Here is an 18243-nt window from a genome sequence, read left to right as displayed (position 1 = left end):
ATGCTGTTCACCAGTGATGTTCCCTTGTTTCGGCGCATGGTACAGCGCAGCCCACAGGTTCAGTTCAAGGGCCGCTTTGTACTCTGTGTTGGGCTCTGTCAGCTGTTTGCTTAAAGGCAGACCCAGGCTGGTATTGGGTCCCGGGTTTAAACGACGTGTCATGTTCTGTCGATGGCCGTACTTGTACACTGTTAATATGTCTCTCAGGTTATCGAAGGACTCTGAGCCCTTTATTTCATTATTTCTGTACTATAGGCTCTTGTGTGGATCCTTTTGTCTGTTATGGTGAAGTCTAGACTTGTGTGAATGTGGGAGATGCGTCGGTGAAGGGGAGGTGCTCGGGGGGGGGGGGGGACCAGGAGGGAAAGGCAGATAAGCGAGCCCACAATTTAGTATGGGGGAGGGGTGGGGGGGCAGGGCCAGAGGGGTGAAAAGGAAGGAAAGAGACAGGGAGGGGGTGGAAAGGTTGTGTGTGTGTGTGTGTGTGTGTGGGAGAGCAGTTAGGGAGAAAAGGAGGGCTGAGAGAGAGCGAGAGAGAGAGAGAGTGAGCGTGTGAGAGAGAGAAAGAGGGAGGGGTTGACGAGTGCGCAAGAGCAAGTGAGCAAGATCGGGAGGGGAAGGGGTGGGTTTAAAATATCCTCCACGAGGAAGCGGAAGAAAGCCATATTTGCTGGTGTGGAGCTGCACGCCACTCTTTGTGTGTGTGTGTGTGTGTGTATGTGTGAGAGAGAGAGGGAGGGAGAGAAACGCTCTGCCTGGCTCTTACTGGGCCGTTCTCGCCTACCTTCCCTCTTTCTGTCTCTTTCTGCCCCCCACCCCCCTACCGTGCGTGTCTGTGTGTTTCTGTGGGAGCGAGCGAGCGGGGGGCCCGGGGATGGGCGCACAATGGGGCCGGCCTGTGGAGACGGGGCGGGCGACTCGCTGAGGGGGGGAGGGGCGCAGCGGAGGCTGCTCCACACGGCCAGCGCAGCTTGCCTGCCGCGGCTCCCTCCCAGCCTTGGGGGCTCCTCTCTGGGCTCTGGCCTCCAGAACTACCCCCTGGCCTGGACTGTGGATTAAAGTACGCTTTGGCTCACCGGGGCCCGGGAACGGAGCTGTCTGGAAACTAGGCGAGTTGGACTGGACGGGGACCAAACTTCTGTCGCCTGATTCGTCGCTGCTGGTTCTGGTGGATTTGTTTCCTTTTGATAAACTCCTAAATGGATTACAGGATGCACGCCAAGTCAAGCGACGTGCTGGATTTCCAAACCCTGGATGCCCTTTTGGAAAAAATTGCTCGTTACTCGGTCCCAGTGAAAAGGTAATAGACCAGAGCTTTAAAACGTTTGCGTACATGTCGTGTCTCAGCCAAATGCAGTGTCTATATTTTGCGCGCCGTCGGGTTCAAAGTCCGCCAGCATTTGCACTGAAGTTTTCTCAACTCTGTGTCCGTGAAAACGTAGCGAAAGCCGTGCGTGACGCTAGCCTCTGGCTAATCGCGATGCCTCTGGAGCCATTTGTGGCCATTTCTTACCATTGTAGCGAAAGCAGAGAGTTTCGCAAACGTAGTCGTTTGCTGGGCAGAGACTGTATTGTTATCTGCAGAGGAGCCAGATCTTTCCTGGGCTGGTGTCCTGGTTGGGGGGGAGGGTGGGGTGGGAGGATGAGGGGCTGTTTGGAGGCACAAGGACTGGGTGTACTCATCACAGTAGATAGGGCAGCTCTCCCGACCAGGTTCCGGGTCTCGCTCTCCTCCCCGAGGGTCTGTTGGCGTTTAGCGGGCCATGACACGCACGCTGCTCTCAGCTGCTTTGCTGCCTCACACTTCCTTCATGGCCGCCTTTGTTTCTGGCTCAAACCGAGTAAAATCTCACGTCGTCCGTTTCCTCCTTGTGAAAGTCCCTCCTCAGAGGCGCTCAGAACTGCTTGCCATTGATGTCTATGTTACCACAAATGAGAAATTCAGGGGAAATGTCACTCATTGGTCATCTGCTTTAAAACATCTGGTTTAAAAAAATTCTTGGCAATACAGCGGTATGTAGCGTGTTTATTACTTGGGATTAATAGCCGTAGCTATTAATTATTTCGAGGGCCTGTTTTTGTAGCTAAATGTCTGTTTTTAGCATATAGATCAGTGTTTCCCAATTCAGTCCTTGGGGACCCACAGTCGGTCCATGTTTTTGCTCCCTCCCAGCTCCCTGCCAGAGAATCCACATTTTTGCTCCCTCCCAGTTCCCGGTAGAATAAAAATATGAACAGTCTATAGGTCCCCGAGGATCGGATTGAGAAACACTGGTATATATGTACAGAAGGATAACAGGAAGACCCCCTTGTTGAATCAGCAGCCTTTTCCATGTACCGGTCCACACCCCCCACTGCTGAAGGAGGAGAAATGTGCGGCTCCCCACCCAGTCCCTCACCTCCCAGTGACACATCTACCTCATTGTGAAGTGTTTGGAGATCATTCTTCAACGATTAGTCTGTCCAGTCTGAGTCACTGTATGGAGAGGTCTCTCCTCATTCCTTTGCTTGGATTGTGTTGTCTGAGCCCGATCTTCCAGCTTGGAGTTTTTCCCGAGAGATTTGTCCTCTGGTTCATGTGAGGCCGGCAAGTGAGGACGACAAGGTGCTGCCCTTAACGTGAGGAAGGAATAGCTGGGAGGAGGATGTACATGCCAGGAAGCCCACCCCCCCTCCCCCAGTCCCCCATGATGACCCTCCTCTCTGCCTGTCGGCACATGTCGCCCCAGAGTTTACAGAACTGAAGGGATGGGGGCGGCGGTTCAGCATACTCCTGCTCTGAACGCTTCACGGCTGTCCCCCACCCCCAGCAGTTCCTGTCCTCTGGACCCCCCACCTTCGGCAGATGGCTTCACATCTGTGAGGATGGTGCTAACCTGCAGGCGCACGGGGGAGGGTGCTGCCAGTTTTCTGACCTCACAAGATCACGTCCGTTCTCTGCCTGCCTGCCTGCCGGTTTCCCGGTTCTCCTTGCTCCGCTCGCGTATATTTTTAGCCAGTGAGTTCAGGAGTTATATTTTGGCCTCAGGCTGGAGGTGGCCTCGGGCTTGAGGCTGCCGAGGCTGCCGTTCAGGTCCGTCTTGAACAAAGTATTGTGTGACCTGGGATTGAAGGAGGAGAGTCGTTCAGAGCGTCTTCTATTCACCACATAGCTTTGGGCTTTTTAACAGCTGGTGGGGGTGGGGATGCCATGGACCTGACCTGAGACTGGTTTTTTTTCTATACATATGAGTGAGCGTTCTTTAAAATTTGTTTCCTTCCAATTTTTGTGATGGTATCACTTGTGTGTCAAGTGATAGAAGGTTCATTTTTCTCTAGATGTTCGAAAGGTCTTAGATACCTGCCCTCTGCTGAATGTAACATGCTGATTAGGGTCATGCTGTGATGCCTCCAGGGCCTGGCCCTTGATGTCTTCTTCTGCCCAAAACAAGAGACCAATTTATGAGTGTAGGACTGATGTGATGAGTGGAAAGCCCTGGGCCCTACCTACTGGCAGACTTGCTCGCATCACTGGATAGATATTGATGTTGCGGCTCATGAAGTGAAGGTTCCCTCACTGGAACCTTCCCCCTTCCCCTAAGCTGCTGGTACCTGTTCTGGGCCAGTCTCTGCCCAGGTGTCCTGCAGGTCAGCAGCTCCTCTGACCCTAAGGTCATGGGCTTCACAGTACTCAGGGGTGGGGGGGATTTCCCCTTCTCTTCTGTGGGACACGCTGCACCGTTACCCATGCTGGTAACCAGCCATCCACCCCACTGTCTTGACAATAGTCACTTTCCAGCCATTAAGTAATAAGCACACACCTTACTGTAGCCCACATTCTGGTGCTGATTATCGTCCTTTCTCAAATGGTGTAACGGCTGAAGCTCAGGAAATGTGGCACAATTTCCCATAATACAGCATGCTGTGATCAGATTCTCAAGAAATCAGAGAATCCGTCTCATTTATTCCACTTCTCTTATCTAACTGAAGGCTGTACTCTGGAGTTTTCCTCCTTAAAATGAAGCTATCATTGATGATTCTTAGTGATTTACTAGGCTTGTCAAGCCACTTTTACAGTTCAAAGTGAACTATTTGAACCAGTGGTTTTCTCCATCTGCAGTAGGTCAGCCCTGCCACTAGCCTGTTCTGTCACTCCTCTTCAGACTGGAAGGCCCGATCAGTGTAGTGGCATACCTCGGCCCCCGTTCTCATGTACGCGCAGAGACGCGTGTACGTGTAAACATGTCACACGGATGCTGGGTTTGGAGTGTTTGATCTCAGGATGACTCACGAAAGGTACCAAGGACAGATTAAACAATTGCTGTTTATTGTCCCGGAATGTGTGGTTCACGGACTCCTGAGCATCTTCTCCGACCTGTGGCAGCCATGGCCGCTGTAGATGACAGAACCTGAGACGGAGAGTCCCTTCCGTGCCTTGTGGCTTTGCCTTATTCAGGAGGGGATCGATGGACCCTTAAGGAGTTTCATGTCCTCCCCCGGCCTTTACAATTCTGTCCCCGACATCCACTTCAGTCTGGCTTTTATTTCCAGCTCCGAGGGCTCTTCAGATTAGATGTGGGTCACTAGCAGAAGGGAGGGGAGTTGATGTAATCCTTAAGCCATCTTTGAGGGGGGAAAGGACACCACATGCTGAAGTGATGCAAGGTGCCCTGGAAATTAGCTTCTGCGGGGGGGGGGGCACTGGGTATGAGATTCAGGGTGTGATTGTTGTTATGGTGAATAGTCAGTCCTCGCCAAATGAAGAAACTGAAGGTGGTGATGGTGTGTTGGGAGGACGTGCTTCCTGTCCAAGGTGACTTTGAAGGGTGACTTTCAACTGTATGAAATGGAGGCTTTGCTTGTACATTTAGGATGATGGGAAGTCTGTATATGGGGGAAGCTTACTGAACTCATGGTGGCAGTGACCACCTTGATGTTGTGATTTTGATGGTCATATGACGGCTGGCAGTATGGATTTGGGTTGTAGGGGTTCTGTGTTGATGGGTGTCCCTGGGTTTGACCCCTGCTTCTGTTCCTCCACAGAGAGCCCGGTGAGGATTGCAATGGGATCCACAGTGCTCTCCCAGTTGAGTCCGTGCCGGAGTCGAGACTGAACGAGTGGGGTCCCCCTGTCCCCGCACACGTTCCCCCGCCCCTCCCTGCTGGCATGGGGGACGGCCTGGACGGTGCTCAAATGTCCGGGGGCAGCAGCAGCCATGGGCAGCCCTCGGCCCAACCCTCCACCTTCAACCCCCCACCCCCTGAGACAACGAACTCCAACCGGCCCAAGCGGCAGACCAACCAGCTTCAGTACCTGCTGAAGACGGTGCTGAAGTCACTCTGGAAGCACCAGTTCGCCTGGCCCTTCCAGCAGCCTGTCGATGCTGACAAGCTCAATCTACCCGTGAGTCCTGCAGGCCCCACTCCTGCTTGGGAGACCGAAACCCTCACGAAAGACACCCTGACGAAAGCATGCCGACGTTTATTTGAACAAGTCAATAATTTAGTCCCTAGAAGGTTTTTTTGGGTCATAATTTTTATGAAAGCGGGAAAGTGATTTGCTTGGCGATCTAATTACCACATTCCATTATCTCAAATCATATTCGAGAACGTCCATTGCTGATGAATCACCAAGCAGCTGTGTGTGTATTTTAAGATGCTGAGGGTTTTGAACCTTACCTAATGATTGCTATGCATTGTCTTGCAAAAATCTATGAAACATTGATATTGAATTGAATTGAATTTGATCCTTATATAGTTTCGATTGTTCAGATGCTTTATCAATGAAAACCTTGGCATCTCTGGCTGCTGAAGCAGCGGTTAAAGGTCGAGTCTGTGTATTGGCGGGGATCCTGGCGGGCTTTTGTCCATTGAGGTGTCTGACTGATGGCTGAGACACTTCCAGAAACTTTGGTGTGTTTAAACCATGACCTTGAATGCCAGGACCGCTCTCGAAACTCGTATGTTGCCCGAGTTCTTGAACGCTGTAAAGCAAAGCCAACGAATGTGAATGTCTCTCCTGTTCAGGACTATTACAAGATCATTAAATGTCCTATGGACATGGGAACCATTAAGAGACGTCTGGAAAACAGCTACTACTTGAACGCCCAAGAATGTATCCAAGACTTCAACACCATGTTTACCAACTGCTACATCTACAACAAGGTATGGCGCCTCTACTGGGTTCTGAGGTGCTGCGTCGTCTTGGTGAAAGTGTCAAGACTTCAAGAGATGTCAAAGCGCGACGGTGTTGCAGGTTCAGATTTAGAATGGAGTGCTGTGTGGCTGTTAGTTTGATTTTTCTATATTTCCTTGGGTTTATTCGGTTATTTACATAACTCAGGAAATGCATGAGTATATGTGCATCTGCTCCCATTCTTGGTAAGGAGGATATTTTCTCACTAAGCTTAAGGAATTTGGTTTGTTAAAGCTGGTAGGAATTGTGCCGTTTTTGTGAGGCTTTGGTTCTGTGGCTCATCCGACTGCAAAGTATATGGAGGAGGACCCATGTGGTTTGGAGGTGAGATCCACCTTCGCCTCCTGCATGTTATCCAGGCCGGTCACCTGCTTCTGCGTGCAGGAGTGACACACTTAGTGCTGGTAGGGAGCAGAGCAGAGTGGTGCTGGAGCGAGCAAAGCAGGATCTGTGTCAGAGCCTGTAAACTGGGGCACGCAGGATGGAGAACCATGCAGTCGATTGATGACAATCAGGCATGCAAAGAGGACTCGGGAGAGCAGAATATTTTTAAGCAAGATGTATTTTCATACAACTTCGCAACTTACACAGCGGTTTGGGGGGAAAACAGTCTGTCGCAGGCAGCCACAGCTTGTGAGACGTGAATCTGTAGTATTTGGAAAAGAGAATGTCTGATTGATTCAGCTGTGGAACTTGTTTGAACTCCTTCTCCTTGCACATTGGCTTTGCTGACCGTATTGACCTTAGCGAGAAATATCCCGTCTGGCGTTTCTCTGCTCTCACACTGAAAAGTCTCAGGTCGGCCTTGTGGATGAGATGCTGTATCCTAAACGACCCCATTGCATTCTCTGCGGAGCTGTTTTCCAAGTTCCGGATGCCGCTAATGGTTTATATAAGCAAGAGCGGTCTGAAAGTCTTGAATTAGCTTTGATGGGATTTTTAAAAAGGTTTTTTTGGCCAAACAAAGAGAAGTGTGATAGTGTATCGATGTTATAGTCGAATGCTCGGTGCATGACCCGATGTGGACGTGCGTGACCAGAGTCTCTGTGCCCACAGCCCGGAGACGACATTGTCTTAATGGCTGAGGCGTTGGAGAAGATGTTCCTGCAGAAGATCTCCGAGTTGCCCCAGGAGGAGATGGAGATCACAGTCATGACGGGCAAAGGGCGGGGTCGTGGGCGCAGGGATGGAGGTAGGGAGCTGGACGTAGCATACTCTGCTGTCACATTGGGGCACTGTTCGGATGAACGGCAGTGCATTTCTTTCTGGTATTTTTGACTTTCGGAGATCTCTGTGGAACCGGTCCTCTCTATTTCCTTCTAGGCCTGAGTGTGAAGCCTGGCTCCGCCCTGGACTCGCCCTCCTCCACCCCCCACACACGCGCCCTGTCTGCCCCGACTGCAGCGCCGCAGACGAGGGGACCACCCGCCCCGCCCCCTCCACCAGCTATGCCCCGTGTCCCTCCCACCCTCAACACGCTCGCGCCTCCGCCAGGGCCACCCTACTCTCTACCACCCCACACTCTGCCACCCCACACTCTGCCACCCCACTCTCTGCCACCCCACTCTCTGCCACCCCACACTCTGCCACCCCACTCTCTGCCACCCCACTCTCTGCCACCCCACTCTCTGCCACCCCACTCTCTGCCACCCCACTCTCTGCCACCCCACACTCTGCCACCCCACTCTCTACCATCCCACACTCTGCCTTGCCACTCTCTGCCATCACCTGATTGCATAAACCAGGCACCCATCATGACCTCGGTGCCTCCCCTGGCCCAGACCACTCTGCCCCTCATGTCCATCCCACAAGCCGCAGCTCCGCCCCTGACGAAAGTGAGTGTAATGGGAGGGGTGGCTTCAGTAAGGGCAGCAAACCTCTGCCTCCAAGCTAACAAGCCTCCTCCCCCCGCCCCCACGCAGCAGAGGAAGAGCCAGAAGAGAAAAGCGGACACGACCACACCCACAGCCAATGACCAACTGAGCGAGTCCTCACCCGCCGCTTCTGAACCCAAGTCCGGCAAGTCGCTGCCACGCCGCGAGAGCAGCCGGCCGGCCAAGCAGCCCAAGAAAGAGGCACCGGACTCCCAGCACCACCTGGGTGTGGGCATAGGTGCCGCCCTGGGTGCGGGTGGGGCCCAGGGCCCCAAGCAGCAGGAGCAGCTACGTTACTGCGGCGGCATCATCAGAGACATGCTGTCCAAGAAGCACGCAGCCTACGCCTGGCCCTTCTACAAGCCCGTGGATGTGGAATCGCTGGGGCTGCACGACTACTACGAAATCATCAAGCACCCCATGGACCTGGGCACCATCAAGGTGAGCCGGCCTCAGGGGTGGCATGTAACCGCATGCTGGCACGGCAGCACCAGTTCCCCGGGGTCGTCATGTGTAGGATGTGTGACGAATACATTCTGGGAGCCCAGGGAAGCTCCTGTTGCACTAGGGTTAACCTTCCCTCTCCGTCCCGTTCCCCCTCCCAGTCAAAGCTGGACAGCAGGCAGTACAGGGATGCACAGGAGTTTGCAGCTGATGTACGGCTGATGTTCTCCAACTGCTACAAGTACAACCCGCCGGACCACGAGGTGGTGACCATGGCCCGCAAACTGCAGGTGAGCGTGGTGCCCTCAGCAGGGCTCTACAGTGTGTGTCAAAAATCTGGACACACCTGCTTTTACTGCATTTTAGCTATGTTGTTCGCTTTATGGTGAAAGGCCTCGAGGCAGTGAGGTATATTGCAGTGACCAAGAGAAGTTTTCTTAAATTTTAAACACTTCAGAATAGCTCCCTCTTGCTTCGATGGCAGCACTGCAGACTCTTGGCATTCTTTCAAACAGCTTCCAGATGTAGCCCCCTGGAATGCTTCTCCAGCAGCCCTAAAGGTGTTTCCACACGTTTTGAGCACAAGTTGGCTACTTTGCTCTTGCTCTTCGACTTAAGTTATCCCAAACCAGCTCGGTGGGGTTTAGGTTGGGGGATTGCGAGGGCCAGGCCATCTGCCACAGCACTCTCTGTCTCCTTCCTTATTCACAAGATAATACAGTAGCCCAAGGTGTGCTTCGGGCTGTTATCTTGTTGAAAAACAAATTATATTCAGCAGGTGTGCCCAGAGTTTTGACCAGTGCGATATGTGTGTAGATTTGCACATTTTAATGTTTTGCCTCACGTATTCCTCGTAACCACACCCCCTCCTTCCATGCTTACCATCCCCCCCCCCCCCCCCCACTAGGATGTCTTCGAAATGCGCTTTGCCAAAATGCCGGATGAACCCGAGGAGCCCTCGGCCCCCACGCACTCGCACGGGCTTCTCTCCGCCCCCGTCAAGCAGCAGCCGGCGCCGGCGCCACCTTCCTCCTCCGACAGCTCCAGCGATTCCTCCTCGGAGTCGGAATCCTCCACAGACGACTCCGAGGAGGAGCGGGCCCAGAGGCTGGCTGAGCTCCAGGAGCAGGTGGGAAGATTTGATCCCCCATATATTTTTTTGACAGCTGATTGGCTGACATTTTGATTGACGGATAGTCTGTCCTATCAACCAGTTAAGCCGCCAGCTGGAATGTATTTTGTTGGGCAGGGAGGGGCAAAAAGAAACCTGGCATTTTGTTTGGAAGTTCAGTCCCCCTCAAGGTCTGTGTGTTTAGGATCTCTGCTATTTTCGTTTTAGAATGCAGGGGGTGGGGTGGGGGTTGTATGGTTGTGACAGTCAGATTAGGCTGGTTGTGTCTGTGATCATGGCTCACACTGACCCATGATCCTCCCCCCCTCCCACAGCTGAAGGCGGTACACGAGCAGCTGGCAGCTCTGTCGCAGCCCCAGGCTAATAAACCGAAGAAGAAGGAGAAAGACAAGAAGGAGCGCAAGAAGGAGAAGCACAAGAAGAAGGCTGGTGGGCCTCCCTCACTGCCCGAGGAGGTGCAGGAACCGCCCACGCAAGGCCCCAAGAAAAGCAAGAGCAGCAAGGAGCTGCTGCCCAAGAAGAGCAAAAAGCCCAGGTAGGGAATGGCCAGCTTGGCCTGGGGGGTCACCGCCACCAGGGGGCCACAAGCGATACTAATGATAACAGTACTAACACTGGCTTTAGGGTCAAGGGTCACCGAGGTGCCTGCTGTCTAACCAGTGTCTCCATCCTGTACCCCACAGTAAAAAAGAGGCGTCGAAGAATGGCCGGTCTGCCCCCCCGAGCGGCCAGCTCCCTCCCCCTTTGGGCCCAGCTGCTAGTGGAGACCCAGAGGAGGATGTGGGGAGTGCGGCGGGCGGGCCAGAGCACTGCAAGCCCATGTCCTACGAGGAGAAACGGCAGCTGAGCCTGGACATCAACAAGCTACCGGGTGACAAGCTGGGCCGCGTGGTGCACATAATCCAGTCCCGCGAGCCTTCACTCAAGAACTCGAACCCCGATGAGATCGAGATCGACTTCGAGACACTCAAGCCCTCCACACTGCGCGAGCTCGAGAGATACGTCTCGTCTTGCCTGCGCAAGAAGAAGAAGCTGCCTGGTGGGTGCAGGCTGCAGTGCACGCGGGCGCCTACAGGGGGCAGTGTGACCTGTGTCTGTGCGGGACTGACGCACCTCTGTCCTCCGCAGTTGCCGAGAAGACAATGGAAGCGATGAGCTCAATGAAGACGAAGACCGGTTCTTCGTCTGACTCGGGAAGCAGTGAATCTAGCTCCTCTGACAGCGAGGCATCCGACACTGGTGAGAGTTTCACCACCGTTCACATTTACGCACTTTTACACAAGCATCTGTGAAAGTGTGAGAGCTGGGAGACAGCGTGGCTGGATTCTTCTCGCTTTCTTCTCCCAGGCGTCATCTCCAAGCAGAAGAAGAAGAGCCACTCTGGGAAGGAGGGCAAGAAGCCACACCCCCAGGGGATGGGTGCCAGCGCCCCTCCGCCCATGGCCCCAGTGGTTCAGCCCGCGCCACCACTAAAGCAGCACCCCTCGCCGCCGGCCTACGTAGCGCCTCCCGCGCCGGCTCTGGACCCCTCACAGCTACTGGGTGGCACCTTCGACTCACTGCCGCACTTCGGCCAACCGCTGCGGCACCTGCCATCACCGCCCCCACACCTCAATGCCCATGCGCCCTCCGGGCCTGCCTCACCCCTGACCACCGAGCCGCACCCATTCCTCAACCAGCACATACTCGCCACCCCAGGTGCGTCCTACCGATCCGAACGAGCCATGCCCTTCAAGCCGGAATCGGGCTCCCGAGGGCCGTCTGGCCGGATCCCAGCACTGGGGCTCTGATCCAGGCCGAGGTCGCTCTGTCCTTCGCCACTGTCTGTGGGGCATCTTTGAGTTTTAGTAGCGATTCTGCCTTTTCATTCCTTTCCATCCCCCCTTATGTCTCCCCAGCCCTGCACAATGCCATGCCTCAGCAGCCGTCGCGCCCCAGCAACCGGGCCGCCCCTCTACCTCCGAAACCTGCGCAGCCCCCTGCTCCCCAGCAGCCACAGCAACAACAGCAGCAGCCGCCGCCACCGCAACCTCTGCAGCAGGCGCAGCCGCAGCCCCCAAAACCAGCCCTGCCTCCACAAATGCTGACCCACCTGCAGCCATTGCACCAGCCGCTGCGTCCACGACCCCTGTCTCCACCCACCCTAACCCCCCAGGGCCTGCTCTCAGCCCAGCCTCCGCAGATGATCCTGGAGGACGACGAGGAGCCTGTGCCACTCAACCCGGTGCAGCTCTACCTGCAGCACCTGCAGCAGGCCCCGCTGTTGCAGTCTGTGCAAGTCCAGTCGCAACCTCCTGCGCAGCCACCCCCACCGGTTCAACCGCAGCAGCCGCCACCCCCCCCAACAGCAGCCACCGCCTCCACCGCAAGTCCAGCAGGCCCCACCACCACCACCACCGCCGCAGCAGCACCAGCACCCGCACCCACATGCCCCACCGCAGCATGCGCAACCGCCCAGGCACTTGCAGCTCCTGCAGCAGCCGCTGGCATATGCACCAGGGCCCAGTCAGCTGGCGCAGGTGCAGCAGCACAAAGTGCCCGCAGCCCCTACCAAAGGGCCACAGATTCTCCAGCAGCAACAACAGCATCCATCGCCGCATCAGCACACGCCTGACCCCTACAATGCAGGTGAGGCACGACACCCATGTCCTCTGCAGAGTTTGGTCCACAGCAGGAGACCGACACAACGAATTAGCTCATTAACCCCCTGCTGCGTTTATGCTTTGTCAAATCGAGTCATGCAGGTGCTGATCTGTAACATCTTGCCCTCTTCGTGTTGTAACAGGACACCTGAGGGAGAGCCCCTCCCCACTGATGATGCATTCCTCCCAGATGCCCCAGTATCCCCCCATCACCCACCCATCTTCTCCACACAGCATGCAACCCAAGAAGCCTGTAAGTACATCTGTGTGCAACCCCGTGGATCGGCCAGGCTATGTGTGTCACCATAGTGACCGGCCTGTCCCACTCGTTTTCATGCGACAGGAGCAGCGAGCGCCCTCAGCGCTGGCAGGGGTGAAAGAGGAGAAGCTGCCCCCCTCGCCAGCGTCCCAGGGGGAGCCGTTCAGCCCGGTGCTCCGCCAGGAAACCAACAAGCATCCAGACAGCAAACCGCCACAGCCAGGACATGGGCAGCAACGTAAGCGCGGGGGATAGGGGAGCGTGCATAAAGGTGTGGCAGTGCAGTGTGTGCATGTGGCTGACAGGGATTATCCCTTAGGATCGGACCCCAAGCTCCTGGAGAGCTCCCGCCCCGTGATTCGCGCCCTCGACACCGGAGGCCCGGCCCAGAATATTCCGGACAAGGACAAGTTCAAACAGGAGCCTAAGACTCCAGTGGCTCCCAAAAAGGTAGGATGGGTCCGCCGTTCTACGTGGCGATCACGGCGGCTTAGGACCGTGGAGTTTAATCCCAGTCCCTCCCATCTCCGAAGGACATGAAGCTGAAGAACATGGGCCCCTGGGCCAGCCTGGCGCAGAAGCCCGCACTGGCACCCTCATCCACGCTCAAGTCATCAAGCGACAGCTTTGAACAGTTCCGGCGCGCCGCCCGCGAGAAGGAGGAGCGAGAGAGGGCACTGAAGGCCCAGGCAGAGCAGGCTGAGAAGGAGCGGCTTCGGCGGGAGCAGGACAGGCAGCGGTGAGGAGGGGGGGCTTTTCGGGGTATGAAGGCAGTGTCCCTGTTCTCTTGCTAGCCATGGTGTACAAGCAACTGTCTCTTTCGGTGTTCCACAGCCGCGACGAGGAGGAGGCAATGGAACAGGCCCGCCGGCCCCATGAGGAAGTGCGCAGGAGGGCGGAGCAGGTGCAGCAGCAGCAACCGCCACAGCAGCCCCCGCCTCCGCACACGCAGGCGGCCCAGCAGGTCCAGCAGCCCCCGCCCGTGCAGCCGCCCCAGACGCAGACGCCCTCTGCTTCGCAGCCCCCGCCCACGGCCGCTGCCCCGCAGCCCCCCTCTTCGCAGAGTGCGCTTGACCAGCAGAGGGACCTGGCGCGTCGCAGGGAGCAGGAGAGGAGGAGACGAGAGGCGGTGAGCAAACAGAATATGGATTTAACACTGGGGCAGCACCATAGGGGCACCCTCACCCTAGCTGAAAACTGATTGGCCCCCGCAGTGCCTCCTCGTCTGTCACTCATTCAGAAAACGTCATTGGCTATTAAGGTTGGAACCTTAATAATAATGAACCTTAATGTACGATTTATACTCCCTCTTATGCCCATATTTTAAGCCTCTTTGTTCACAGGATGCCGGCTATTTAAGAGGTTAATTAATGCCAATAAGTTTGCTCATGTGCATTTACTACCCAAACCAGCCACCTCTGTACATCTACAGCGGGTCTGAATTCCTGAACTGGGCACCGCTGTCTTGGTATCTTGAAAGTCAGGGGAACCCTGCTGATATCTAGCATTTATCCTGGTCTTTGCTGGGCTGGGCGAGTTCGGCCGAACGCATTGGTTTAGGAGGCTATCAGTCACTTGTCACCTGACGCTGTCTGTCTCTGTTTACAGATGGCAGCCACCATCGACATGAACTTCCAAAGCGACCTGATGGCCATCTTTGAGGAGAACCTGTTTTAAACGCAGGAATGCAAATTGGGGAAATACAAAGAAAAACTCAGCTGGGGAGAACGACGTACACAGACTCTGAATGAGACAGGGGGACGTCAGCCTGGGGGGGGTGGTTGGGGAAGGGGGGGACCAAAGGGACTGAAGTCGAGAGATCCTGCCTGGGGAGCAGCCTGCTTCAAGCTGCCAACGGTGAACTCCAGCACCGGGGGGGGAGCCTTCTCTAAACCCCCCCCCAATGACCTCTCGGAGGGGATGGACCTCTCAAAAGCAGGCGAGCGAGTCCCCCATACGTGTCGCCACAGGGACGGGGCGCCCACGCTGAGCGCCACCTGACCCGACGACTCACGGACTGGCGGAGTCATAAGCGGACCGACGTCAAGAACACAGTAGCTAACATGCAAACGGTTTCCTGGCCGGGAGAGATTTCACGGATCGCCGGACTCCTGGAGTCAGGCTGGGGGAAACTGAAGACCGCATTTGTTTTCTTTTTGTTTGTTTTTTTGTTTTTTTCCCTCCTCCCCTCTTGTGTTTTTCATTACTAATTTGAAGAGAATACATGCAAGCGGGTGTGGGGTTGGGGGGTGGGATTTGGGGGGTGGGGGGAGGGACTTGACGTCTTGAGATTTGTAGTATTCTCAGGAGAGGAGGGTAGAGACAACATGCCTTACACTTCTGACCTGTATACATACACAATATAATATATATTATATATACACTCACCTGGAGGTATGAACAATGATACGGATGCTAGTTCAGTCTTGTTGGGAGCTTAGCTCATCGTACTTTTGTTTTTTGTAGGATCTACTGTAAAGGTTTCTCTCTCTCTCTCTCTCTCTCTCTTTTAACAATCGTTTTCGTTTAGCCCCCTTACGACACCCTTTGCAGCTGCTGTATGCCAAACCATTTCTTAGTGCTGACAGTCCGGCAAAGCGACATCTTCTTTTGTTTCGCTCTCTTCCCCTAACCCTCGTAAAATGACCTGTATGAGTATTTAATATTTTCCCGTCCTCACCCTTCATCAACAAGCAAGACAGTTGCCAGAATCGAAAGCAGAGCTGCTTCGTTTTTTGTTTTGTTTTTTTGCCCCTCCCTGCCCCCCCCCCCCCCCCCCCCCGCCCCCGACAGGTGACGCAGAACAGGGAAGTGGGCCCCTGAGGGCTGGTTGTCATTTCCTGTTTAGTGTGACGTCACAGCTGACAGAGTGATAACTTTCAAAAGGCATCTCACCCCCCAGACCCCAATTGTGGGGTTACCAACATGTCAGGAATGGGATGATGATTTTTTTTTTATTATTTTTTTTTTGAGTACGTTATTGCTATGCTTGTATTATAATTCCTCATGCAGCTTTAGAGCATTTTTGCGCACGTCTTCCCCATCCTGCCTCCCAAGGCTGCCCGATACACCGCGCCAGGAGCCCCTGCCCCAATTAAGACACACAACGCACAGGGAGATGGTAGTTGCCATTGTATCGCCCCCTGCAGGCCACACATCCACAGTTTTTCTTTCTTTGGCATTTTTTGTGTGTGTGTGCGTGTGTGCGTGCGTGCGTGCGTGCGTGCGTGTGTGTGTGTGTGTGTGTGTGTGTGTGTGTGTGTGTGTGTGTGTCTTCAGGAAGGCCCACTCTACCCCCTCATAGCCCATGCATGAGTGTGTTCATCTTCAATCATTTTATCTGGACTGTAAATGGTAGGCACTTCGGGAGCTGTAGCAGATGCAGAAAAAAAATCAAAAATTGAAAAAAAAAACTTTTTGAATTTGTATCATTCTTGATTGTAGTGGAGTGTGACTTCCTGTTCTGTTGGGGCACTAAAAGGGGATGAGATTTAAGACTCCTCCGATTTTTTCCAAGTTTTTTGCTAGTGTCTTTTTTCCCCCCATCCAGAGCCTGTATTGTATAATAATTCTAGTTGGCATCTGTTTCCTATTTTTGAAGGGATTCAGGGTGGGTGGGACACCAGAGGGTTTGTGTACAAATAAAAATAGTCAACATGGCATTTTATCCATTTAATATGTTCAGGTTTAAGTCTAGTTTTAGCTGTATTTCTTTATTGTATGCCTGACCCCCCCCCCACCTACCCCTCCCCAGATCTGTATATCTCAAGTGGAGCTTGGAGTGTCAAGGAGCAGATTATATACTGTTTATGTGTGTGTGTTTGTGCGTGCGTGTGTGCGTGCGTGTTGGCAGCGTGGCGACTAGCATTCAGTTTTAAGTGGGGAGGGTCACGCTGCCGTTGCTGGTTTCCCCCCCCCCCCCCCCCCTCCCTTTTTCATTTCAGTGAAGTCCACTTATATGAAAGCTTGGTTTAAATAAGCAAGAGAAGTCACTCGTTTCTTCATTCCTTCATGCCTTCATGTATTCTGACTGTTTTTTCGTTCCTTCCTTACCAGTTGGTTATGTGCCATGGATATTCTGTTCAATGAAATCGCTGACCTTTGGCACGGCGAGGTTTTGCTTCATTCAGGTTTACTTTTGTTTGTTTTTTTTTTTGTTTTTTTTCCTTTAATTACTGTTGGTATGTCACTGAGTACGGAGGAGTAAGATTTTGTCTGTTATGATCATGGAATAAACTCATCTCTTTTTTAAAAAAAATTAAAAAGAAACAAAAAAAAACTACCTTTGTGTCATGGGGCAGGTGTTTGTCTTTACGGAGGGGGCTTTTGTGTTTGTTTGTTTTTTTTTGGGGGGGGGGGGGTGGGGGGGTTGATTATACATTGGCTGGAAGGTCTGTGTTAAATCTCGTTTCCCGAGGATGGATGGTGCTGGAGGACGTTCCCGTCAGTGCCGGTTGGTGTCGGTGTCCTGTGCGCCTCTTTTCGCCCCGATCCTGTTCATGGTGACCTGCTGCTCTGTCCGAGCTCTCGGTTAGCCTTGGTTTACGTGTTGATTGAATAAATTGCACATTGCAAATCACATGAAATGATGCGTCTGTGGGTTTGCTGTGTGGTCTATGGCGCAGTTTCCACACTGCGGGCCTGACGTGGAGTCGGATGCCACAGGCGTGAGTAATGCTGCCCCCCCTCCCCTCCCCAAGCGGATTTCTGTGCATGTTGCTGCTGTGTCATTGATTTTGGTTGGGAAAAACCACAGTTTTCTCCATTCGCTTCCTCTTCCATATCTGGGAGTGCTGCCATTAGTCGGCCAATAAGAGCGCCAAGGCCTGCATAAACACTAAGGGTGGAGCTTAAATGTTGTGCTGCATTATTCATGAGCTGCGTGAAGGTAATGGGCTTGAATTCCGATCTCATTTGGTAAACAGACATATGACCTAAGGCATCCTTCCAAATCTTGTCTTGACTCTTTTAGCAACAGCCATAATGCTGATTGGACAGGTTATCGCAGAGAGCTCAGTGCAGGTGACCAGTGCTTTAACATTGCTGGAGTGATGGAGCCGTATGGGTCATTGCGTACAGGATGCCGACTCGCTAGCTTGTCAGCCTCCAGCATCTCTAAGACTGGGACAGAAGAGAAATTGTTTCCAGCTTCTCCAGTCTGTGTCCACAAAATGCATTGGGATTTTCATAGTTCCCTTGATTAATAATGAGACTGCTGAGTGGTACACTGCTACCAAATACCCGTGTTGTTGAAGTTTTTGATTTATGTGTTTACATCCTTGACTTAACACGAAACTGATGTATCTAAATGTCTGTGATAGCACTCATAATCCAGGGGAAAATAATTGAAGCACATACTGCCCTCTACTGACATGTTTTTGCCAACACACTATTAAATGTAATGGCTGGTTGATCTTCAATCTTTGAGTTAATTTAAAAACATATGTAACATCCCAACAAACCTAATGCAAATATCCAGAGTATAAGAATAAGCCTTGGTATTGTAATCGCTCATGTCTTTAAACTGAATGACACGAGTAAATTGAATTTCGTATATGTATCGATTATTTGCAATAGGTCACTGTGCCTTTAAGCTCCTCTGGCATATAGCTGAATAAAGGCATTATATCTAACGCGCTGTGATCTTCCCGTCATAGATACCTTTCCCATTTGTTCTTACAGACACTGTCACCTTCAGATTACTGATCGGAGCCACC

The 18243-nt window shown here is 53.2% G+C and overlaps 1 protein-coding gene across 1 annotated transcript; it reads left to right on the top strand.

The window, feature by feature from the left end:
- Positions 1 to 447: 447 nt before the first annotated feature.
- Positions 448 to 14787, top strand: brd4 (bromodomain containing 4). Its single transcript, XM_048990781.1, has 20 exons — positions 448 to 1300; positions 5023 to 5383; positions 6007 to 6144; positions 7232 to 7367; positions 7499 to 8010; positions 8098 to 8490; positions 8655 to 8783; positions 9401 to 9622; positions 9940 to 10160; positions 10309 to 10664; positions 10754 to 10864; positions 10973 to 11323; positions 11524 to 11923; positions 11955 to 12253; positions 12411 to 12520; positions 12611 to 12764; positions 12846 to 12976; positions 13060 to 13265; positions 13361 to 13655; positions 14135 to 14787. The coding sequence occupies exons 1-20, from the start codon at positions 1200 to 1202 to the stop codon at positions 14201 to 14203; spliced, it is 4695 nt and encodes a 1564-aa protein (XP_048846738.1). The 5' UTR covers positions 448 to 1199; the 3' UTR covers positions 14204 to 14787.
- Positions 14788 to 18243: the final 3456 nt, after the last annotated feature.

The sequence above is a fragment of the Brienomyrus brachyistius genome, chromosome 22 (genome assembly GCF_023856365.1).
Source record: "Brienomyrus brachyistius isolate T26 chromosome 22, BBRACH_0.4, whole genome shotgun sequence".
Lineage (NCBI taxonomy): Eukaryota > Metazoa > Chordata > Actinopteri > Osteoglossiformes > Mormyridae > Brienomyrus > Brienomyrus brachyistius.
The sequence above is the reverse complement of the archived record's forward strand: the minus strand, read 5'-3'. Positions and strand labels throughout refer to the sequence as shown.

What these genes read in the sequence shown, in the direction of transcription:
- brd4 (XM_048990781.1), top strand. Translation starts at nt 1,200, where the DNA reads ATGGATTACAGGATGCACGCCAAGTCAAGCGACGTGCTGGATTTCCAA. An exon ending in TCGTGGGCGCAGGGATGGAG is followed by an intron (nt 7,368 to 7,498) that starts GTAGGGAGCTGG and finishes ATTTCCTTCTAG; the next exon opens with GCCTGAGTGTGAAGCCTGGC. An exon ending in CTCCAGTGGCTCCCAAAAAG is followed by an intron (nt 12,977 to 13,059) that starts GTAGGATGGGTC and finishes CCATCTCCGAAG; the next exon opens with GACATGAAGCTGAAGAACAT.